The sequence below is a fragment of the Saccostrea cucullata genome, unplaced genomic scaffold, assembly GCF_032062105.1.
Source record: "Saccostrea cucullata isolate Sc308-1 unplaced genomic scaffold, CSIRO_AGI_Scuc_v1 ctg562, whole genome shotgun sequence".
NCBI classification, from domain to species: Eukaryota; Metazoa; Mollusca; class Bivalvia; order Ostreida; family Ostreidae; genus Saccostrea; species Saccostrea cuccullata.
In genome coordinates this window covers 48,522-75,561 of record NW_026924174.1, presented here as the reverse complement: position 1 = coordinate 75,561, position 27,040 = coordinate 48,522, and the positions used below count along the sequence as shown (strand labels likewise).

The following is a 27,040-nucleotide window of genomic DNA, read 5'->3' as shown; positions in this document are numbered from 1 at the left end:
AATTTTTTATTTTGATGACGTCACTTCTGGTTTTGAGATTTCCGCGATTTAGTGATTTTTAGAGGGTCACATTGTCCAGCATTTTTCTCAAAAGTGCTTTCAGATAGAAACGTAAGATTTTCAGCGATGATAGAGCAACATGTGCTGATGTGACACACACCTTTCTTATTCTCCGGAAGTGCAGCACGTTGGCGCTCGCTATGGCTCGAAAAAAGACCTATCGGGAATTTAGAAAAATTTCACACATTTTTGGCAGCATCTTTTCACACGTTAATATTTTGTAAAGACATATAGAACAAAAGTTGTGAAGAATGTCATGATCTTTTGAAAAATATCAACGATAAGGGACTGGCCCCTATCATAAAGGGCCAAAAGGGGCCGAAAGTTTTTCCTTTATATCTCGAAAAGTATTGAGATTTTTTAATACGTCAAAGAAGCAAAGTTGTTCAAAATATCAAGCTTTATCTAATGGCGTCGTCAAAATACGTCCGGCGACGTCACTTCCGGTCAAACCGGAAGTAGTCAAAAATTGCATATTTTTGCTGTTTTTGACAGGTTTTTGGATATCATATGTCACTGGAAGCTTAAATCTTAATTTTCCGTCCGTCGACGTCACTTCCGGTCAAACCGGAAGTTGCCAAAAATGACTTAATTTAGCAATAATTAACATAGATTTGGAGGATTAAACCATTTTGGGACTTCATTACTCTTTATTTTTTTTAAATGAAAGTTACTTCCGGTCAAACAGGACGGAAGACCTACTCGTTGCTTTGCAACGAGCTCGGCTCTAGTTATTATTCTTTTTTTCTTCTTATTTCTTCTCCGGACTTTTTTGTCCGCGAGTGTTCTCAGAAACTGTTCACCCAACTGAGCTAAAACCTTTTTAGGGTTAATAGGTGTGTAGTGTAGGTGTGCGGAACGAAGGTCTTTTTGCGCGCATACGCATGCACGTGCGTGCGCGTGATATGAGTGAAATGACTGATATACTTAATATAGCTATAACTTTTACATTTTTTACTGAAATGATTTGAAACTCATTATATGAGGATATATTAATAGTGTAGATAAGGTGACACTGTCAAATTAGCACGAACTCACGCGCATGCTCGTGCGCTTTGCTCTGATTGGCTGAAACAAAAATCTCAAAATCTTCTCTGTTTTTTGACGAAATGCTTTGAAATTTAAAACTTAGGCATGCTTTAGGATTTTCTACAATATGGTATATAAAAATTTTCATCAAATCACGCGCATGCACGTGCGCTGCAATCTGATTGGCTGAAACTTTATATGGCTATAACTCCCTTGTTTTCAACCAAACAGCATGGAATTTAGAACATAGACAAACATAATGGACTCCTAGAAGAAGGTATGGTCATCATGAACATGCTTGCACGTGCATGAACGTGCGCTTCGCTCTGATTGGCTGAAACAAAAATCTCAATATCTTTTTTGTTTTTTGACGAAATGCTTTGAAATTTAAAACATAGGCATGCTTTAGGATATCCTACAATGTCATATATATTAATTTTAATCAAATCACGCGCATGCACGTGCGCTGCAATCTGTTTGGCTGAAACTTTAAATGGTTATAACTCCCTTGGTTTTCAACCAAACAGCATGGCATTCAGAACATAGATAAATATTATAGACTCCTATAACAGGGAATGGTCATCATGCACAGGCATGCACGTGCGTGCACGTGAAATGTGTAAAATTCTAAATACACTAGATTAAAGATATTTTTGGATTAAATGCTGTAATATTTAGTATATTAAAATATATCAATAGTGTCTACAAGATGATATGGTCATTACGCACATGCATTCAAATGCGCATGCGTGCAATGCTGAAACTGAATACTTCTGGTAAAACTTTGTTTAAAGTCTTAAATGTATCGCGTTTGTCTTATTTAATGAAGCTTACAGGGAATAAAGCACCAAAAGGAAGTTGGGGAGCGTTTGGGGAACATCTGTAACGGTTCCCGTTACAATTAGCCCTAGTTAAGGTCTTCCGTCTTCACGGAAGACCTCATAGTGATTCTACTGTTTCTTATTATTATTATTATTATTATTCTTATTTTTTAGACAAATTTTGTGCACGCGATATCTCGAGAACTATTTCTCTGTTTTTCATCAAACTTTCAGGGATGATGCGCTCTTATATGCCATTGTTACATTTGGAAGAATTTTGGAACAAGTCAAGTTATGGCCATTTTCCTGATTTTAAAATGAAATTTTGTCAGTTCGAGATCTAAGGAACTACTAAAAATATGAACTGGAGACTTGTTGGAGAACATAGGACATGACTTCTAGATATGCGGAATGTCCTTTTCGTGTGTCGTTAGTACTTCCGGTCGCTACCTGAAGCGAATTAAAAAAATCAAATTTTTCAACTTTTTTTGTTTTTTATTATTTTTCTTTGATTTTTAGAGTGTTAATAGAGACATTTTATAGGATGCGAAATATGTAATTTGTTTTTGAATTGATAAAGCCAATCTCGAGAAATTCGCATTAAAAAATTTGAAGCGGTGTTCCCGATGGCGTTATGGTTAGCGCGTTGGATTTTCACGCGGGCGACCCGGGTTCGATCCCCCATGTGACCGATATTTTTTTATGACTTTTTCAGCTAGATTTTTCGTTTTTTATTTCAGAATCGGACGGAAGACCTCTCGTTGCTCGCAACGAGATTGTTTCTAGTTATTATTATTATTATTCTTTTTTTTCTTCTTTGTTCTCCGGTACTTTTTTTGTCCGCGAGTGTTCTCAGAAACTGTTCACCCAACTAAGTTAAAACCTTTTTAGGGTTAATAGGTGTCAAGTGTAGGTGTGCACAACGAAGGTCATTTTGTGCGCATACGCATGCATGTGTGTGCGCGTGAAATGAGTGAAATGACTGATATACTTATTATAGCCATAACTTTTACATTTTTTATTGAAATGCTTTGAAACTCATTCTATAAGGATATATTAATAGTCTAGATAATATGACATGGTCAAATTAGCACGAACTCACGTGCATGCACGTGCGCTTCCCTTTTGTGGAGGAAATTTTTGAAAACTGATTGGCTGAAACAAAGATTTCAATATCTCTTTTGTTTTTTGACGAAATGCTTTGAAATTTTAAACAAAGTCATGCATTAGGATGTACTACAATATAATATATAGCAGGTATCATGAAAACACGCGCATGCACGTGCGCTGCAATCTGATTGGCTTAAACTTTAAATAGGTATAACTCCTTTGATTTTCAACCAAACAGGATGGGATTTAGAACATAGATAGACATAGTGGATTCCTACAAAAAGGTAAGGTCATCATGCACATGCATGCACGTGCATGCACGTGAGATGGGTAAAATCAAAAATACACTTGATGAAGCGTATTTTTTAATACTTTTGGATTAAATGCTTTATCATTTTATTATATTAATGTATATAGATAGTGTAGACAAGAGAATATGATCATTACGCACATGCATTTACATGTGCACGCGTGCAAATGCTAAAATTTGAATATACTTGGTATACTTCAGGGAAACGTTGTTAAAGTGTAAAATGCATCGAGTTTGTCGTTTTTAATGAAGCTTAAAGGGAGTATGGCACCAAAAGGGAGTTGGGGAGCGTTTGGGGAACATCTGTAACGGTTCCCGTTAAAATTAGCCCTAGTTATTATTATTTTTCTTCTTCCTGGGAAAATCTTTTCCGCAAGTGATCTTGTAAACTACACATTTGATCAAGGTGAAACCTTTTTAGGGTCACTAGGCATGTTATGTAGATTTGCGGAACGAAGGTCATTTTGCACGCACGTGCTTGCAAGAGCGCGCACGTGCAACACGTGAAATGACTAATATAATGGATATAGCCGTAACTTTTCTATTTTTTGATGAAATGTTTTGAAATTCATAATATAAGGATATATACGTATTATAGACAAGAGGACATGGTCAAAATTGCAAGATCTCACGCGCATGCACGTGTGCTTTGCTCTGATTGGCTGAAACTAAAGTCTCCATATCTTTCTTGTTTTTCAACAGAATACTTTGAAATTTTGAACTTATTCATACATTAGGGAGATCTACAGCCTGATATATAGGAATTATCAGGAAAGCATGCGCATGCACGTGTGCTTCCAAGAGCACGCACGTGCAACACAACAAACGTCCAATATAATTGATATAGACGTAACTTTTTAATTTTTTATGAAATGCTTTGAAACTCATAATATAAGGATATATTAGAAGCATATACAAGAGGGCATGGTCAAAATAGCAAGATCTTATGCGCATGCACGTGCGCTTCTCTCTGATTGGCTGAAACTAAAGTCTCAATATCTTTCTTGTTTTTCGACAGAATTCTTTGAAATTTCCAACATGCTTATACATTATAAAGATCTACAGCATGATATATAAGAATTAGCATGAAAGCATGCGCATGCATGTGTGCTGCAATCTGATTGGCTGAAACTCGGAATGCCTATAACTTTCTTAGTTTTCAACAAAACGGGATGAAATTTAGAGTATGATTAGGTATTATTGATTCCTACATTTTGGTACTATTAAAATTGAATGCACGAACATGCATGCATGCACGTGCGCTTGCGAAGTACGCAAAATGACCAATATACTTAAGAAACAGTAGCATATATATTTTAAAGATTTTTTATTGATTCTTACAAAAATATAGATACGTTAATGGTTTAGACAACATGCCACGATCATCTTGCATGTGCATGCACTTGCTTGCACGTACAATGCATTAATGACATATAGTTGATATCATTGTAGTTTTAATAATTATATGATGAAATAAATCCTTTAATACTGAGCATATTTTTAAAAAGTCTTACAGGAATTAGGTACAAAAAGGGAGTTGGGGAGCGTTTGGGGAACATCTGTAACGGTCCCCGTTACAATTAACACTAGTTTCATCTACTTTTGTTCTGTAAACTCTACCTGAAAGATGAAATATAATTGTACAGTAAAACACGTTTAGTACGAACACGGATATAGCGAATTCACGGATATAGCGAAGTCGTTCTAGGTCCCCGGCAAAATTCTTAACAATCTTTGTAAAATTTTACGGTTATAACGAAGTCTAATATATCGAATTTACGGATATAGCGAACTGATTTTGAGTCCCATTGAGGTTAAAAATAATGAAATTTACATCTTTTATAACGAACTTTCAAAGATCTCAAAATTTGATAGGTTGAACTGACTTTATTTTCTTTTAGCTTTTGTATATAAAATTCAATTCATAACAAAACCTTAGCTATCTAAGGTATGTTTTGTAATATTTGCTTCACTAACATGTTTGGTAGTAATACTTGAGGGGAAACATGCATATTGCGAATTCGCTATATATGATTATACGAATTCGTTATACTGATATAACGAATTACGGATATAGCGAATTAAATTCACTGGTCCCCAGGACTTCGCTATATTTATATATATATATTTATATATATTTAGATCTGATGGGAAAATGAAATTTGCTGCTGAACAGCTATCAGAACGTGCTAGAAAAGCATATTACGCTATTAAATCAAATTTTCCTGCAAATGTTAATTTTTCTGCTGAAATTATGTTGAAATTATATCAGTCAATGATAATACCAATTGTAACATATGGATCTGAAATATGGATAACTGACTTTAAATGTGATTTAATGTCTTCAGACCAGTTTCCTTTTGAAAAAACACAGCACTTGATATTTAAAGATATACTAGGGGTACACAGAAAGGCATCAAATCTTGCTGTTTTATGTGAGTTGGGTCGTTTTCCTTTGTACTATTTATGTTATGAATATATGTTAAAATATTATATGAGACTGAAGGAAATGGAATGCAACCATGATTATAACAATTATTTAGTGATATCTGCATTTAAAGAAGACAAAAATCTTGTATCTAAAATATCTTGGCAAAAGAAACTGTCTTCATTACTACAAAAATTAAATATTAGTTCTTTGGAAATATCTCACATAACTTTGAAAAACAAATTACAAGAGCATTACCAAAACAAGATATATGAACAACTGGAAAAAGTTAGCAAATCAGACTCTGGAAAGTTAGCATTTTATAGCAAAATTGTGAATCAAGATGAATACAAACTGCAAAGTTATTTAAAACTACCCCTGAAGAAAAGTTGTAGATCTTTATTAACAAAATTAAGGATCAGTGCCCATCCACTATATATTGAAACGGGTAGATACTGTAAACCCCCTATTCCTAGAGAAAAACGTTCATGTTACTCATGTAAATTGTTTGTTGAAGACGAAAAACATTTTGTTCTTTATTGTCCAAAGTATGATCAATATAGATGCAATTATAATGATATATTTAATGTAAACACATATACTAGTGATAACCCCATTAGAAAAATTGTCAATCCTACAAATATTTCAACTGCTAGAAGGATATGTTGTTTCTTGAAAAAGTGCTTTGACATCAGAAAAGAAAGTCAAAAATGAATATTAATATTGAGAAATACACAATTTTGTTCACCTCATATTTCTCACTTTGTATATGCTTGTATTAATTGTGTTAATTTATGTTATGTTATTCATGTTCATGACTGTATGCCGACATGGTAATTGTCAATAAAGTGAATTGAATAACCGTGTTTTACTGTATAAAAATATTGCAAAAAACCATGTTGTTTACATTCACTTTAAATGAGTAATTATGCATCTAATTAAAAAGAAGTAAAAATTTATTTTCTTTTTCTTCATCATCACCAACTTTCAACAAGGATTTATGAGAGTAAATAATAATAATGATGGGAAAAACTTATATCATCATGTAGACAATTTAATTGTCTGTCTGGAAATATATATACTTTTATATACATAGGCAGTGTAACAAGATAGGTATTAGCCAATTATCAACATGCCTCCAACATCTGGGCTTATCACAGCTGCTGGCAGCACAGCTCTCCGATATACTGATAAGATGCTCTCAGTTGGTTTCAGAGCAAAATGGGTTAAAGCAACATGAAAGACTAGACTGCATTTTACGTGGCATTAAAAGACTTCAATCTAGTGTTTCAAAACCTAAAAGATTTCCTGTTACGTATCAAATATTATGTCAAATGCTTAATAGTTGAATGGCTCAATTTTTTCACCATTCGTAGAACTTATGCTATCATGTTGTTCTCTCATGGCATTTTTTGGATTTCTCCGTTGTGGAGAGTTTACTGTAAAGAGTAGAAATGTAGACAATGATTTTCTTAGTATGAAAGATGTTATAGAGAAGGAAGATACTTTGTCGTATACTTTGTACTTGAAATGTTCAAAAACTGACCCTTTTCGTCAAGGTGTCTTTATTCATGTTTTTAACAATGATCACACCAAACCTGTAGATATTATGCATGAATACTGCCAGCTACGTATTTCACAAGGCGCTCAACCAAACTCACCTCTGTTTGTTGATGCTGATGGTTCACCTTTGTTGAGAAATCAATTGGTATCTTATTTAAGACATGTAATGGCTGTGTTAGGCTATGATGACACTAAATATTGTGGACATTCATTTGGAATAGGTGCTGCTACTTCTGCAGCAGAAGCCGGTATAGAAGACCATCTTATACAAACTCTAGGGCGCTGGTCATCAAATTGTTATGTTAGGTACATAAGAACTGATGAAAAAGTGCTTACAGAAGCACAAAAGAAAATGTGTTGTGGGAACAGAACTTAGTTTGTAAAATTTTTCCACTTGGTAGATCTGTATTGTTTTTCTAAAGTATTGTATTGGTTTTGGCATCTATTTCTTTGGGGGCTCTCACTCTTTTTAACATTTAAAACTCATTCAATTTGGACATTAAAATTCCCAGGTATTTCGAATTTTTCTACCCCCAATTCAAATAAGCGAAATGCTCATTAAAGCTTTATTATTAAATATTACAAATTGTGTACTCAACACACAAAATACCTACTGTATTTTTACCATGCTTTAAATTCACATTTAGTAACCTGCTGGACTCCCCCCAGGTACTTCAACTACTTGAATTATTATCAACCTGCTGGGCTCCCCCCAGGTTGATTGAAATACCTACTGTATTAGTACCATGCTTTAAGTTCACATTTAGTAACCTGCCGGGCTCCCCCCAGGTACTTATATTATTATCAACCTGCTGGGCTCCCCCCAGGTTGATTGACTTCAACCAAAAAATATTGCTTTGTTCGGTATCGATGATTGCCTGCTGGGCTCCCCCCAGGTAATTTTAATTTGGAACCTGCTGGGCTCCCCCCAGGTTCTGGGATACCAACTGATAACCTGCTGGGCTCCCCCCAGGTTATATATTTTAATCTATGTAGTTAAATAAGAGAGCAGCCCCCAAGATGCCGAAGTTTTCTGTAACGTATTTTTATAACAGTTTTTGTTTTTAATTTATTTTGTACCCAAACCTTGTTTTGTACATAGTGTTTTTTGATTTATTATGTGATGTGTTCATTTTAATAAATCTAAACCTTTACTTTTTGTCATGTTGTGTATAAATTCAAATATATTTCTATGTAAAACTGTTCGTCTATTGTGGCATCACCCTATCCCCAGGGGTCAAGATATGAAGAAATTTGAATCTTCACTACCTGAGGATGCTTCCATAAAAATATGATCAATTATGGCTTTTCTATTCTTGAGATGATTTTTTAAAAAGATTTTTCCTATATTTTCCTATGTAAAAATTTTAACATCCATGATTGCCTCACCCTATCCCCAGAGGTCATGATTTGAGCAAACTTAAAACTACACTACCTGAGGATTCTACCATATAAATATGATCAATCATGACTTTGCTATTCTGGAGAAAATTTTTAAAGATTTTTCCTATACATGTGTGTTTGATTATCCACTGTGGTTCCACCCTATACCCTAGGGGTCATGTTTTAAACAAAATTTAATACCGTAAATCTGGAAATTTTTACGTCGATTTTATTTTGCGAATTCGGGTCAAAATGCTGTTGATTAATTTTTACGTTTCAAAATTTTGCGAATGACCACTGCTTTGTTAACATTTCCTTATAGGTAATTTATTTTTAAGAAAAATATTTTTGCGAATGCTAAGAACTCGCAAATTTGCTAAAAATTTATCTACAGCAAAAATTTCCAGATTTACGGTATACCTTGGAAGAGGATGTGGCCTTTCATATGAAAAAAAAAAAACTTGAAGCCCCTTCAGGGCTATTCCAGAAAAAAATGTATGGGGGGGTTGGAAGGCACTTTTATTTTTACCCCACCACCCATACATTTTTAATTACTTTCTCCCCCACCACCCATCAAATTAAAAATGCTTTAAATACAACCACCCATCTAAATTAAAATAATTTTTTGCAAGATCTTTGTTTTCAGTTATGTATATCGGTATATACAATAAAATTTTATGTACCAGACTGAGTACTTTTTTCAAGCATTTGCACTTTAATTATGCGACTTGAAATGAGTGTTCGGATTTTGGTACTTTTTTCAAGCATTTGCACTTTATGTGACTTGAAATGAGTTTTCGCTTTTTGGATCTATCCAAACCAGGACCTCGTTTAAAAAGGAAAAAACTTAATAAATATGATGAAAATCGAAATGTTATGCACAAAACTTTCTTTTTTTTCCCCATTACTTTGAAAAAGGTTAATATTAATCTGTTTGAAAAGAATTTAGAAAGTTTTTTTTTTATATGCATATACATTTTAACAGAAACAACAGATTTGTAAGATTTCACATTCAACTAAATCTTTAGTTCAAGTCCAAAGTTCTTTTGAAAAACAGGCCACAGGGTTCCTGCTATAGCCTATAGGTTAAAAAATGTACCATTTAGGTCTGTCATACATACCACTGAAAGCCTTATTTAAATTATAATGATTTTTATATATGTTTTGACACTAGACTTTATAATCTGTAAAGTTCAAGTAAATCCAAGACATGTTAACATGCACTAGTAGATATTATATTCCTATAATTAATTGAAATGAATATTGTGAATTAAAGCCAATCCTTAAGAGTTGCATGTTAATTTTTTTTTTCATTTCTCTTTTTTTTTTTTTGGGGGGGGGGGGGGGGGGGGGCACTAAAGTTATGTAGGGCATTGTCTATGATAGAGAGAAATATTTTAAAAAAAACAACGAAGTGTTGATCCCACCTACAAGAAACAACCAAAGGTACTTGTTTCTTGAAATATTTAAAAAAAAATTCTTTTGTATTAATGAGTTAAAAATATATTCGAGATAACACCCAACAGGTTAAGGACTGGTATGTAATTGACATATTATATTGTTACAAACTCATATATCAACATCATTTGACTCCGTATTTGGTATAAAGTAAAATATTCGACTTGCAAAGTTCATAACAATGCTCTTGAATGTTCATTATCAGATACGTTTTTTTTTTCTTTCGGTTTAAAAGAAAACGATCTCTTTGATTATTTGTCATATCATTTAATTTACTAATATAATCACGTTTTATTAAACTGCTGGAAAGAAACTTGAACACAGCCAGGGTCCAGAACACAAAGAATCCGTGTCCCAATCCTCCACTGTCATTACAGTCATGACACCACATGCTTTTATAATTATCTGCCCTTGCTTCCGGTTTGTTCGATTCTACTTTCACTTTCAATGTAAACACAGTTTTACAACTGTTCAGGACGAGTTTATTATTTTTTTAAAATAAATATCAATATTTACCGGTTTATACAAAATGAAATGAAAGAAAGTTCTTTGCAGTTGATTATTTGTGAGGGTAAGTGCAACCACCCATCTAAAAATATATCGGATGAGGACAACCACCCATACAAATTTAATTGCTACAGTCCCCATTACCCATACAAAAATATATGAACTGCCGTCCAACCCCCCCATACATTTTTTTCTGGAATAGCCCTCAGCCAAGAATGCTATTTGGCAAGCTTGGTTAAAATTGACCTAGTGGTTCTGGAGAAGAACTTGAAAAAGTGAAAGGTTACAGACACACTACTGTAACAGACAAAATGTTATAAGCTCATTTGAAACTTGAACTTTCAATTCAGATAAGCTTATAATCTGTATTGGTGAAAATGGCTAGATCTCCAGAATTTTTCTATAAGATAACATAAATTTTGACAAGTTTGACTGATTATATATAAAGATTATATATTTAAAGTGTAAAGTGAACCAGACTTTTTTAGATTATTAATACATTATTAGTATTTCAATATAAACTAACTTGCAATAAATCAAAAGACTTGTAGTCATCCACCAATTCCATAATTTTGATGAGTTTTGATTTAACAGTTGACAGCTCCACCTCCATCATTAATCCTGCTTGGACTCTACTGTATTCTGGACTGTCTAAGGAACACCAGCAGCACAATGTTCTGGTCAATTCAATGTGAAATTGTTGTGTGTCAGTTAGTTGACTGTCATCCAGAATAAATTTCATGTCTGTGAAAAACAATCATGATGCAGAATATAGAATAATTTGTTTCTTAAGAAGTCATCTGACAGTCATAAAGCTTAAGGCTAATTTCTACTAGCAAATCCTAAGCATCACTAATGCATGTATTTCATTTTATCATAACCTAATCCTTAACAAGAGGCCCATGGGCCATATCCTTCACTTGAGTAACTTTGGCTATGTTCTTCAAAACCAAACACCCCTGGTTATTCCTATTGTGACCCCAATCTAAACCAAGGGGTCATGATTTGGACATTTTAGAATTTACACTACCTCATCAGGATGCTTCCACATAAGTTTCAACTTTTCTGGTCCAATATTTTCAAAGATGTTTCCTAAATATTTCAATGTAAAACTTGGATTCCTTATTGTGGCCCCTAGACACTAGGACTTTCATATTTTATATATGTTACTTTATGACAAGACCTTCCATTGAATACCAATAATTTTTACCTTTTGACCCTGAAGATTAATGTACTTTTTATAAAATTTTAACCTCGGCCACAACTTTTGAATGGTAAGGGCATACTTCATCATTGTCGGAAACCCACAGGTGATCTTGTCTTTACTTATCACTGTGGGCAAACTCGCTGAAAAAAGTCATATGTTATTAAATATGCGTGGTTCATTTGATTGGCTGCTTCAGAGAGTTGCAATGCAAAACAACGAATTACAGTTCACATTATGTATGCATGTTCGGCATTGCCAAAAACATGAACAAGAGGCCCATGAGCCACATACATGTGATCCTTCCAGCGGGAGTCAAAATCTCCCGATTTTTTCAATCCCCTTCTATCCCTTCCGTGAAAGAATAAAATCTTCCGCTTTTTAAAAAAATTTAACCAGAAAAAAATTAGCCGCCATTTTTTTTTTTTTATTCAATAGTATTTTATCAAAGGGGAATAACCTGTCGTTACACTTGAGTGAGTTACAACAATGGCTGACAGATACCACGATCGTCAGGTAGGTGTCAATTGAGCAATTAGATGGTCTATCAACCCAGGTGTTCCTGATCATACAGCAATATTACGGGAGACTGACAATTAACAGATGCCAAAAATATATCTGTTTATTGCATTTACATGGAAATGGATAACAAGTTTCAGCTTTCCTGGCCCACTGGTCCTTGAGAAGAAGATTTTTCCTATATATTTCTATATAAAAATTGAATTCCCTATTGTGGCCCTGCCCTACCCCCAGGGGTCATGATTTTAACAATTTAAAATCTACACTACCCCAGGATGATTTCACATATGTTTCAGCTATCCTCGCCAACTGGTTCTTGAGAGGAAGATTTTTAAAGATTATTCCTATGTATTTCTATGTAAAACTTCGATTCCCTATTGTGGCCCTGCCCTACCCCGGGGGGTCATGATTTTAACAATTAAGAGTCTACACTGCCCCAAGATGCTTTCACATAAGTTTCAGCTTTTCTTGCCCAATGGTTCTTGAGAAGAAGACTTACAAATACTTTTCCTATATACTTCTATATAAAAATTTGGATTCTCCATTGCGACCCAGCCCTACCCCAAGGGGTCATTATTTGAACAATTTAGAATTTACACTACCCAAGTATGCTTCCACATAAGTTTCAGCTTTTCTGGCCCTGTGGTTTGTGAGAAGAATATTTTTAAAGATTTTTCCTATATATTTCTATGTAAAAACTTGGATTCCCTATTGTGGCTCCACCCAACCCCTGAGGGTCATGATTTGAACAATTTAGAATCTACACTTCCCCAGGATGCTTCCACATAGTTTCGGCTTTTCTGACTCAGTGGTTCTTGAGAAGATTTTAAAAGATTTTTCCGATATATTTCTATGTAAAACTTGGATTCCCTATTGTGGTCCCCAACCCCCAGGGGTCATAATTTGAACAATTTAGAATTTACACTATCCCTGGATGCTTCCACATAAGTTTCAGCTTTTCTGGACCAGTGGTTCTAGAGAAGATGATTTTTTACTAACCCTACCCTATTTTTGTCTTTTCTTGATTATCTCCCCTTTTGTGGGGACGTGGACCTTCAATTTCATAATTTAAATTTCCCTTCACCCAAGGATGCTTTGTACAAAGTTTGGTCAAAATTGGCCCAGTGGTTATTGAGAAGATGTTGAAAATGTGAAAAGTTTACAGACAGACAGACAGATGGATGGACAGATGATGGACAAAATGTGATCAGAAAAGCTCACTTGAGAGTTCTGCTATCCCTGATGCTGAGAGTGCATGACAGAAGTTATAAACATTGTGAATCCTAAATTGCAACTCACCAGTTCCATCACTTCCTGTTACATCAGATTCCTGGGATTCAGCAAAGTTATCTTCCATTAAATCATCACCCTTCTCATCATTTGGTGTCTTAATTTCCATGTCAAAATCATCAAATTCGTCAGCTCCCTGTATGACACGCGACATGTCAGCTCTTACTCTCTGGACTCCATCTGAGCTTTTTCTCTTAGAAGAGAAAATAAAGATTAAGTTTGTCGTTCAATAGGATATTACAATGTTCACATCATAAAATACAGAGAGAAGTTATGAACAAAATGTGTTAATAATGTACTAGTACATATTAAACGTGTACCTTTTCTTCTAGAACACTAGTGAAATTTTCAATGATACATGCTGGTACCAAAGACTGCAATTTCATTGCTTCACAATACTTTTTGCTTGACTTAACATCATTCTCCAACATCAAAGTATTCTGAAAATTTCTAAGAATTCTCAAAGATAATGAAGAATTTTGAGACAAAGTTAAAATTTTGACATTTTTTCCAAACATCCTGAGCATTACTTTGATACAGTTAGTCAATTCTGACTTCTCTGCCATTAAACCTTTTTGTCCAGCACAGTACTTCACTATCCATCGAACAATATTGGCTACTGCACAGATGTACCAACTGAGATATTCTAAATGTTTCAAATCACAGTCAATCACATCACTCAAAGCTGTTGCTTCATCCTTCAAAAGGTTCAAAATATGATTAAAAAGATCATACAAAAAATTGCATTCAAAACAAGAATCAACGAATTCTGTTCCTGTTTTATCTTTGAAATTCTCGATTTCAAATCTGTTTGATGACAGTAAATACATTTTTTCAAGGCTTGTATAGAAAGCATCATCAGTGTCTGGTTCCATGTGAAAGTAATTTGGCACATCACTTTGATTTTTAAAAAGTAGCAAAGCAAATAGGTGCCCAATATCACTGGGGTCTGCCTTATTTTCATCCAGAATATCTGCTGAAATAGCTCCATACTGACTTCTTCCTGGAAAGAGCCAACCCAACAATTGCTTTCTCAAAGGATGATTCTTGTCATCACTGTCTGGTGTCTGAGCTAGAAAGGAAGACAGATGACTTTTGAAGTGTTCAGGGATTTTGTTTCGGGTCAGATATGTTATCAGAAACTGCACTGCTCTTGGACTGGGTTGAGTCACACTAGGAATAAAGAGGCTCCACATGTCCTGATCTATATCTAGTCCCTGTTGTGCCATACTTGTCAGCAGCTGATAAGCACTGTCATCTGCCTGATGAACACTCACACACCTGACACATTACAAAAAAACATAATATAATTTATCATTCTCTATTATTCTAAGCTCTCTTAATAAGATTTTTTAATGATATCCCACCCTATTTTCATCTTGGTCAACATAGGGCTTTTTGTCTTTTCTTCTTATCTCCCCTTGGAAGGGGACTTGGGACTTCATTTTAACCATTTGAACTCCCTTTTACCCAAGGATGCTTTGTGCAAGTTTGGTTAAAATTGGTCTGGTGGTTGAGAAGAATTTAAAACAAGAGGCCCAGGGGCCACATCGCTCACCTGAGAAAATCGGCTAGGAAAAAGCACAAATCAGATCAGAACTCAGAAGTTCACTGAAGGGGGGGGGGGGGGGGAATTTTAATACTACTTGAGATCGTCTTCATATTAATACAGCATATGACTTTGCTGTTCTTAATAAAAAGATTTTTCAAAAACATTTTCTTCCTATATATAACTTCATAATAATTTGAATTTGATTCCCATTGTTTCCCTTCCTACCCCAAAGGGCCATGATTTGAATAAATTTAAATCTTCAATACATGAGGATGCTTAACTGTCAATATGACTAAACATAGCTTTTCTGTTCTTGGGATTTTTTCCTTTATTTTTCTATGTAAAACTTTGATCCACCATTGTAGCCCCACCCTACCCTTGGGGGTTATGATTTGAACAAATTTAATTCTACACCTGGTCCACCCGAAAATGCTTCCATATAAATACTAGTATTACTAATCATAGCTTTGCTATTCTTTGGAAGATTTTTTTATATATATATTTTAATGTAAAACTTGGATCCCCCACTGTGGCCCACCCTATCCCTGGGGGTTATGATTTGAACAAACTAGAATTTACACTACCTGAGGATGATTCCACATAAATATCACTAATCATAGCTTTGAAGTACTTGAGAAGACGATTTTGAAAGATTTCCCTATCTAGTTCTATGTAGAACTTTGATCAGCCATTTTGCCCCCCCCCCCAACCCCCAGGGGTCATGACTTGAACAAACTTGAATCTACACAACTTGAGGATGATTTCACATAAGTTTCATCTTTCCTGGCCCAGTGCTTCTTAAGCATGTTAAGATTCTGAAGAAGATTTTTAAAGATTTTCCCTATATACTTATATGTAAAACTTTGATCGGCCATTATGGCCCCACCCTACCCCTGGGGGTCATGATTTGAACAAACCTGAATCCACACTACCTGAGGATGCTTCCACATGAGTTTTATCTTTCCTGGCCCTGTGGTTCTTGAGAAGAAGATTTTTACAGATTTTCCCTATATACTCCTATGTAAAACTTTGATCGGCCATTGTGGCCCCACCCTACCCCCAGGGGTCATGATTTGACCAAACTTGAATCTACACTACCTGAGGATGCTTCCACATGAGTTTCATCTTTCCTGGCCCAGTGGTTCTTGAGAAGATTTTTGAAAAATGCCATTAATTTTTCACTAATTGGAAAAGGGCTTGGCCCTTCATTTGAACAAACCTGAATCCCCTTTACCTAAGGATACTTTGTGGCAAGTTTGGTTGAAATTGGCCCAGTGGTTCTTGAGAAGAAGACGAAAATGTGAAAAGTTTACGCAGCCGCCGACGACAACGACGACGACTGACAACGGACAAATTTTGATCAGAAAAGCTCACTTGAGCCTTCGGCTCAAAATGTGAAGTTTACAGACGGAGGAAAAATAGTACAAAATGTGAAGTTTACAGACGGAGGACAAATAGTATTATGTAGGTCTTTTTAAAAACTGGGAATTTTTAAAAAGTGGACCATGTTCTTTCTAATTTTGTCATTTTTGAAGTCCCAGAGGTCTGTCCAGTGTTTTTTTTTTCAAGGTCCAATAAAGTTTTTGACAGATATTTGGACACTTTTGTCAGAGAATTACAGCCATCAGTGCAAGTTGACAAGTTAACAGCATTGCCTCGCTTTCAATTTCCTTTCAAAATTCAGATGTATTCATTTGCATTATGCATACTAATGTCCAAATAACTGTATCTCATTTCCATGTTTAATGGCTGTGTAGTGTATAGATGCAGATCTGTAGCTTGCTAGTCTGAACAAGGGGCCCAGGGGCCACATCGCTCACCTGAGGAAGTGGCCAGGTAACAGCAAACATCAGTTTAGTATTGAAAAGTTTAAATATGAGTGGATTCGGTGGAGGGGGCGGGGAGGGGGAGGGGTATTTGAACACACTTAAATCTACACTTCCTTAGGATGCCTTTGGAAATAAGACACATACTGGCTTTGCTGTTCATAAGATGAAATTTTTTTATTGATGTAGCCTGTATTTTCCTTTGTATTGATCCACTTTAATGGCTCCTTTATTCTTCTGATTGGTTATGATTTGAAATAGAACAGTCCAATAGGGACAAATACCCCCCGCTGGGTTTTTCAGAGAAGGTGCCAATTCACAAATACATTATGGATCTAGAGGTGTTCACAATTTCCTAACAAAACTTTGCAGTGAAAATATATAATTGCTCATTATTTTTCTTAATGAATGAAACAAAGGTGCAACCAAATAAAATATCAATATTAATACATTGTTATTCCATTGTAACATTTTTTTTATTTCTGTATTTATTTGAAAATATATTTATTGCAATAATATGTCATAACACTCTGCAAACTGATAGTTGAAAGAAAAAAAATCATATTATACAAAATCAAATTATTCTTAATAACTTTATATTAAATCCATTTTGAAAATATAGTGCTGGTCATCCAGTAATGAAGTGCTTTGACAGACAATAAATTACAATTAAGAGAATTAGAGACGAGAGATCTTTAATTCTTGTGCCAGCAGCCGAATTCCCAAGAGATATAGACTGATATCATGTTTGATAAGAGATGCCTTTAACAACTTCCTACACCTAACTCATTAATTCATCTTTAACTGGATGCATGTCCAGTCATTATTCCCAAAAGACAAATGAAATTACATTATCTTCTGTGCAGTGTAAAAACTGTTTTTAACACTTGATGATGTCTTTTTTTTAGTTTTAATGAGTAGTTTTAAGCTGTAGTTCACATTTTTGTACAGATATTCTAGATTCTATGTCTCAAACTTTATACATGAACCCAAAATGAACTTGTCAATTGAATAAAAAATAAAACGTGTAAAATGCAGAAAAATGAACAAATAAAGTTGAAAATTCCAGGTGCACACCTTCATATGGTCAATAATAAGTATACAAATTTTCAACAAGAGGCCCAGGGGCCACAGCGCTCACCTGACCACATCAGCTAGGAACAAGAGGCCCATGGGCCTTATAGGTCACCTGAGCATCATGCAACAACTTTCAAATGATTGAATTTGGTTCATGTTTTAAGCTAGATGCTATGGCATTCACAATTTTGAAAGAGGCACCATTGCTAATCATAACTATACTTAGCAATTGTTAAGTTTGTTTACTTAATACCGATAAGCAGGGTAGGGGAACAAAAAAGTATGTCAACTAATCAGTAATATTCAGCAATAATCAGGAGTGCTCCTACCACACATGAACCCCTGACCCTAGGTCTACACATTGCACAATTTTTGAAAAGGCACACTTGCTTATCAAAAATGTTTGATTAATACCAAGGATCAGATTTCAAACAATTCATTTTCAGTATATAAGTAGAGCCCCCCCCCTCCCCATTTTGGTATCCCTGACCCAGGGGGCCTTGAAATTCACAATTCTGGAAGAAGAGCCCAATTCATAACTATGTAAATAGTTCATCTGCTTATTACCCAGGAGTAGAGAAAAAGATTTTCATAGATGTACTGTATTTTCACCATATAATCATTAAAGTGCCCCGCCCTAACACCAGAACCCCTGACCCTGGGGCCATAAAATTCACAATTTTGGTAGAGGCACTCTTGCTGAACATAACTATGTACTTAATTAGTTTATTTAAAACCTAGGAGCAGAGAAGATTTTCAAATATTTCATGCATTTTCACCATATAATCAATAGAGCCCCGCCCTAACACCAGAACCCCTGGCCCTGGGGCCATGAATTTCACAATTTTGGTAGAGGCACTCTTGCTCATCATAACTATTTACATAGTTAGTTTATTTAATACCTAGGAGCAGAGAAGAAGATTTTCAAAGATTTAATGCATTTTCACTATATAATCAATAGAGCCCCGCCCTAACACCAGAACCCCTGACCCTGGGGCCATAAAATTCATAATTTTGGTAGAGCCACTCTTGCTTATCATAACTAAGAACTTAATTTGTTTATTAAATTCCCAAGAGCAGAGAAGAAGATTTTCAAAGAATTAATGCATTTTCACTATATAATCAATAGAGCCCCGCCCTAACACCAGAACCCCTGACCCTGGGGCCATGAATTTCACAATTTTGGTAGAGGACTCAATGCTGATTACAATCATACCAACAGTTTGACTGCTTGATGTCCAGGAGTAAAGAAGAAGATTTTTAAAGATTGCACTAATTTTAGTGGTTTTTGCCCCACCCCCCAGGCCCCAGGGGGGCTGGGACCACGAAATTCACAATTTTTGTTCCCCTTCACCCATAGATGCTCTATGCCAAAATTGGTTGAAATTGGTTCAGTGGTTTCAGAGAAGAAGCTGAAAATGTTTAAATGTTAACGCACGACGCACACCGCACGACGGACGACGACGGACAAAAACAGATAGCAATAGGTCACCTGAGTTTACTCAGGTGACCTAAAAAGCACACATCATGATTTGGACGAACTAGAATCTACACTACCTGAGGATAATTCTACATAAATATTACTAATCACTGCTTTGAAGTACTTGAAAAGAAGATTTTAAAAGGTTTCCCTATATATTCCTATGAGAATTTTTGGTCGGCCATTTTGGCCCCACCCTACCCCCGGGGGGTCATGATTTGAGCAAACTTGAATCTACACTATCTGAGGATGATTCCACATGAGTTTCATCTTTCCTGGCCCTGTGGTTCTTGAGAAGATTTTTAAAGATTTTTCCTATATACTGTAATGTAAAACTTTCATCGGCCATTGTGGCCCCACCCTACCCCCAGGGGTCATGATTTGAACAAACTTGAATCTACACTACCTTAGGATGATTCCACATGAGTTTCATCTTTCCTCGTCCAGTGGTTCTTGAGAAGAAGATTTTTTAAAGTTTTTTTCTATATATTCCTATGTAAAACTTTGATCAGCCATTTTGGCCCCACCCTACCCCCGGGGGTCATGATTTGAGCAAACTTGAATCTACACTATCTGAGGATGATTCCACTTGAGTTTCATCTTTCCTGGCCCAGTGGTTCTTAAGAAGAAGAAATTTTAAGATTTTTCCTATATTTCCTATGTAAAATTTTGATCGGCCATTTTGGCCGCACCCTACCCCCGGGGGTCATGATTTGAACAAACTTGAATCTACACTACCTGAGGATGATTCCACATGAGTTTCAGGGCTCTCGATTCTCTAAATCTGGGGCCGATATTCGGCCCCATTCCCAATGCAAAAAAGGTACCTTTTTTCCCAAAAGAAAGGTGTAAATTTCCCAATTTCAAAATATTAAATAAAAAATTAAGAAATTGCATGAAACTTAATTGCAAAATAAACCCAAAACAAAACACCTGTAAATGAAAGTGAAACAAATTAGTTCTATACATATGTATGACTATTAATAACTTCGCGCCAAGTGCATTCGTAAACTGGTTCGGGGAACCAGGTTAGTGTTATTACAGAAATGTATAACTATGATTGCAGAGTATCTTGTCATGAAAATCGACAAAAAACATCATTTTCAGTTTTCAAAAATAGACATTTCATATGAACATTAGTAAGCGGCTCCTAGAAACATGTCCAAGATTCAGCATGTTCAGTCTCATGCTGTAAGCAACGATGATCATGTAATCGAGGAAATTCGGGACTATGTGACTAGCGACTGTCACTCAGAAAGACATATAACCGTAATATCAACACTCAAAGATAGTTATGACAAAGCTAATGTACTTTCAATAAATTGCCTACATATCGATGTTTGTTAGATGTTTACCTATTTATTCAATACTAGAGTTAAATTGATGACAAAATGCTAGAAAAGCAAAATTTGAGATTTTTTTTTAATGAATGTTGGTCATCCAACTTTTCCCAAAATGACGATAATTTTCCCAATTTGAACGGCCCCGGCCCCAGTCCCAAAAAGTGGTGTGAGAGCCCTGAGTTTCATCTTTCCAGGCCCAGTCGTTCTTGAGAAGAGGATTTTTACAAAATGCCATTAATTTTTCTCTAATTCATAATTATCTCCCCTTGGAAAAGGGCGTGGCCCTTCATTTGAACAAACTTGAATCCCCTTTACCCAAGGATACTTTGTAGCAAGTTTGGTTGAAATTGGCCCAGTGGTTCTTGAGAAGAAGATGAAAATGTGAAAAGTTAACAACAACGACAACGACGACGACAGCAACGACGCCAACGACGACGACAGACAAATTTTGATCAGAAAAGCTCACTTGAGCCTTTGGCTCAGGTGAGCTAAAAAAATCCTTGCAATAGTTTCTGAGAAATGATCTGCACAAAACCACAAAATGAACATGAAAAAACACCTGTAAAATTCAAAATAATCATCCAATCAAGATGAAAATATCAGGTGCACACCTTCATATGGTGAATAATATGTACAAATTTTCAGACAAATCCTTCCAATAGTTTCTGAGTAATGGTCCGGACAAAATCTCATCTACAGAGAGACAGACAGATATGGTGATTCCAATATACCCCCCTAAACTTCGTTTGCGGGGGGTATAACAAAGGACAAGTGCACTTAAGCAATGCTTAATGGGCCCTTATTAGGTGCCATTTTACTATAGAATATATTACTAAATCGTTCTCTTTTGCGAATAGTTAGATACTAGTGGATATTTCTAATTAAAAAGCACGTTAAGCATCACCTAAATCAGCATGGATTTGAAACAATTGAATATTTTTAAGTGCCTATCGATACCCTAAATCCTAGCCATAATGTTCAAACTAAGAAATTGGTACTCTTGCATTTGAAAAAAAAAATACAATACATGTATTAGTTTCATTGAATTTGAAATTAAAAAAGAGTATTTAGATTGCTTTCAATACCTGTTTCATTGTATTGCATGAATGTTAAAAATGTTTGACACTTTTATGAATGGCACTAAACTCTCCTTACCCTCTTGTGTTCTTAAAAAAAATGCATACAAATATTTCTTAGGGGTACGACTTTGACTAAATGATACAAAACCTGCCAATGTTTTACAGTGAGCACCTTTGGGGAATGTTTACCTGGGTAGAACTCACGTGACAATAAGTATTTTAAATAATTTATTCCACACATGGGTTCAACATTGGTTACAGGTAAACAGCTCTCACTTGCCATAGGAAAAATATTGTACTTTTTGTACATTTTTTATATTTTAAGTACCAGCCTAATCGTGTACAAATTTCCTACTTTCACACAAGTTTTATGAATGTATTATGCATCTTTTTTCATTTGCTGAAGTTTGTACAAAGTTAGGCTCATAGTAAACACAAGAGGCCCATGGGCCACGTCGCTCACCTGAGCACTGTGGCTAGGAAAAAGTAGAAATTGGTTTATTATTCAAAAGTTTAAGGTAGGTCACTCGTCAGCTTTTTGGAAAAGTTCACGCAGAACCTCTTACTTCAAAACTATTTATCAAAATTCAATTTTTATAACATATTTAATTTCAACAATGTTAATGTTTTAACTTTCAACAACAAGAGGCCCAAGGGCCACAGCGCTCACCTGAGCACATTGTGCTTGAATTTAACCCCCCCCCAGGCATTCATCATTTGAACAAACTAGAATCTACACTACCTGAGGATGATTCCATATAAATATCACTAGTCATAGCTTTGAAGTACTTGAAAAGAAGATTTTAAAAGATTTCCCTATATATCCCTATGTAAAATTTGGGTCGGCCATTTTGGCCCCACCCTACCCAGGGGGTCATGATTTGAACAAATTTGAATCTTCACTACCTGAGGATGATTCCACATGAGTTTCATCTTTCCTGGCCCTGTGGTTCTTGAGAAGAAGATTTTTAAAGATTTTTCCTATATATTCCTATGTAAAACTTGGGTCGGCCATTTTGGCCCCACCCTAGTCAGGGGGTCATGATTTGAACAAACTTGAATCTACACTACCTGAGGATGATTCCACATGAGTTCCATCTTTCCTGGCCCAGTGGTTTTTGAGAAGAAGATTTTTAAAGATTTTTCCTATATATTCCTATGTCAAACTTGGGTCGGCCATTTTGGCCCCACCCTAGCCCAGGGGGTCATGATTTGAACAAACTTGAATCTACACTACCTGAGGATGATTCCACATGAGTTTCATCTTTCCTGGCCCAGTGGTTCTTGAGAAGAAGATTTTTAAAGATTTTTCCTATATATTCCTATGTAAAACTTGGGTCGGCCATTTTGGCCCCACCCTAGCCCAGGGGGTCATGATCTGAACAAACTTGAATCTACACTACCTGAGGATGATTCCACATGAGTTCCATCTTTCCTGGCCCAGTGGTTCTTAAGAAGAAGATTTTTTAAAAATGCTATTAATTTTTCTCTAATTCATAATTATCTCCCCTTGGAAAAGGGCGTGGCCCTTCATTTCAACAAACTTGAATCCCCTTCACCCAAGGATACTTTGTGCCAAGTTTGATTGAAATTAGCCCAGCGGTTCTTGAGAAGAAGTCGAAAATGTGAAAAGTTTACAGACAGACGGACAGACAGACGGACAGACAGACAGACAGACAGACGGACGCCGGACAAAATGTGATCAGAAAAGCTCACTTGAGCCTTCGGCTCAGGTGAGCTAAAAAAACTGCTCAAAAAGCTACAAAGAAGCAAGATTTGTGAGGGACTATTTTTTGTGGTGGAGGGATATTTAGCAGATAATTCTGCAAATCTGCACATTTATTAAATTTAATATCTTGCACTTTTACCTTCACATACTTCTACTCGGAGAATATTTTCCACTATGATATTGCTAGGAATATTTAATATAGGTCTTAATTTATATTTTTAGAACAAGTTTTACACCTCCCTTCAACAAACTTTGCCAAAAAATGAAGATATATCAAATAAGTCAATATAAAATTAACACAACATTTTACCTGAAAATCACATATTTTGACCAATATTTATGGAACGCCATCACTGCCTTATAGCATAAAACTATGCATTCATTATGTCAATCTATCATTACGTGATGTGAACATATCTTTACGTTATGTCAATTTTTTATTAGGTGATATAAAAATATATTTACATCATGTCAATGCTGCATTACATGAAGTAAACACATTCTTCCATTATGTCGTTACTTTATATCTTGAAGACCAAAGTTCATTATGTGACGTGAAAATATGTTTACATTGTGTTAAAACTTTATTACATGAAGTGAATGTTTCTTTATATTATTTCATTTCTTTAATATATGTGAGGTCAAAATTGCATTACGTCAAGTTAATTTCGTTTTACATGTGTTCTATGATTAAATTTATCATTACATCAAGTCAAAGTCCATTCCCTTTTGTGAGTGTATAATTTTGTTATAGCAAAGCATTATTACGTGATGTTAATGTATCTTTATTTTACGCCGAGGTTATCACAATGTGAGGTGAATACATCTTACCTTTATGTCAGTGCTATATTACGTGATGTAAAAAAAAAAATATAACATAATGTGAATATATATTATGGAGACAGTCCCGGCGTTCCATATTATATCAACACTTTATTACATTATGTCAAAACTCCATTCCTTTATGTGGATATTTAATAAGAATATGTTAACTCTTTCTTATGCGATTTAAAACTATCTTTACCTTGCGTTAATTCTTTATCATGTTGATTAAAAATGTTCATTACGTGCTGTAAAATACATTTACATTATGTCAAAGTTGATAACCTTGTTTTCACGACTGGGAAGGGGGGGGGTCCTGATTAATTAGGACGAATTACAGACACATCATATGGGGGGGTCCTTTTTTTTCCGACATAACTTTATCATAGAAAATGTTCATTGAAATTCAGCCCCACTTTTTGCTGAAGTATAAGGGTAATGTAGTATATTTGGATTTTTTTTTAGGACTGATCGAAATTGGACACCCCCCCCCCCCCCCCTTTTCACCCTTTCATCTGAAATAGGATTTTCGAGTTTGGTTTTGGATTTTTTTTTTTTTTTTTGCTTTTTCTTGTACGTTATTTTTTGCTGGCTGACAAACCTCCCCCAACTTTCAACAACCTTCCAACATCACTGGAATTAGTTATTTTTCAACCATTCCAGGACCAGAATTCAGTTACAAAAATCTACCAGTCCCTCACTTAAATTAATTGACCATGCCTTAGAAAACATGGGCTCATATCAGTGGCGATCTTGGGTTCTTGAAAAGGGTAGCTATAGGGGGACGATATGGTGTCTAAGTTGGGGACACATTGAAAGCTTTTTTAAGCTCTCAGGCTTTAGATTTTTTTATAATACGTTTCAACTTATTTCAGTTATACTTTATGTAAAAGTAATGCATTGTCCTACAAAATAAAACCAGTTGATTAATTTCATGTATATTTTAGTCACTACAGATGGGATGGTGGAATCCCCCCTCTCCCCACCGACCCATCAGTGCACGTATGAAATACGATGTGTTTTCAATTTTTTTTTTTTTTTTTAAAAAAACCAGGGAAAAAGACTGATAAAAAGCTTAGGACAGTGTTTTGTAGTTAGATCAGAAGTTTCGGACTTTTTAAAATAATTCAAAATAAAAAGAAAAATATTGCTGCATGACACATACTATTTGATTTGCGATAATTATGAGATTAAACGACCATTGAATTTCGACGTTAAAAAAACAATAGTCAATAAAGATTCCATGGGAACATGATCCTATTTATAAATTTAACCTTATATTTAATTAAGAATTAATTAAGTCTTGTGTATAATTTAATATTTGATATGTTTAAATTAAATTATTTGCATGTTTAACATATATGTGCAATTTTTTGTGCATGTAATATTGAAAACACAAAACGAACTTTTAGGCATACTGTAGATCACTTATTTTTCGCGACAATTTATTTTCGCGAGATAGTTAATGACTCTTTATTAGCGAGACAAAATTTTCACGAATTGAGGTCATTGCTTTATATAATCTTAAGGAATACTATTATACGCGAGAATGAAATTTTCGCGAGCATTCCGTCTCGCGTAGTTACGATACAATAAAGTTCTCGCAAATAAAAAGTGATTTACAGTAACCTAAACCTTACGTCACACAATAAAGAGTTGAAATATTCTAAGATATACTGACAAGAGGCTAAGCATTTTAGACACAATGTAAAGATACAATGGCATAACATAATAATGATTTGTCAAAAAGTAAGGGAAAATTGACATCATGTAATAGATTCCCGTTGTCATGTAGCATATTGATGACATAATATAGTAAAGAATTGGCTACATGTGACAATTTTTTCACATCATGTAATGAAATTCTGACATCGTGTTATAGCGACTTGATATTGAATTAAAGATAAATTCACATCATGTAATGAACTACTTAGACCATATAGTAGAGAGTGCACATAATGTAATAATGAGTTGAAATTATAGCGAGTGTAGCGATTTAATATTTGATAACGTGTACGAATTAGGAATTATTTGCATGTTTAACATTGTTCCAATTTTTATCTCACCGCATGTAAATATTGAAAACACAATAATCCTTTGCGGTGCATAGCAACATGGTGGCTTAAACATAGCAACAACTTATGTGAAAAAAGTTACAAACAACGATTTAATGCAATCTCTAGGGCTGCCAGGTTCATTGACATTTTATAATCGGTTCGGAATACTATTATACGCGAGAAAATAAAATCTCGGTTTTCGGTTTTTTCGGTTCGGTTTTCATTTTGAGAATTTAAATAAAACATCTTTATATATATGAAAGGATAATAAGGATTAACGACATTGTAGAAAGTACTATTTTGCTGACACAAATTTCTATCCATTTTATTCAACAGAACAAGTTGTTAAATGTAACAAAAAATAACAAAGTAATAAACTTCTTGTTTAAAATA

General features: G+C 34.9%; 1 protein-coding gene across 1 annotated transcript in view; it reads right to left on the bottom strand.

The window, feature by feature from the left end:
- The window catches only part of LOC134265914 (serine-protein kinase ATM-like), a gene marked incomplete at its 3' end in the record, with an annotated part of 201,307 nt that overhangs the window by 144,316 nt on the left and 29,951 nt on the right, over positions 1 to 27,040 (bottom strand). The window contains exons 7-9 of the mRNA XM_062748129.1: positions 14,003 to 14,963; positions 13,692 to 13,875; positions 11,196 to 11,413 (exon numbers count right to left, since the gene is read on the bottom strand). Coding sequence (XP_062604113.1) covers positions 11,196 to 11,413; positions 13,692 to 13,875; positions 14,003 to 14,963 — 1,363 coding nt within the window. The remainder of the gene's footprint in view (positions 1 to 11,195; positions 11,414 to 13,691; positions 13,876 to 14,002; positions 14,964 to 27,040) is intronic.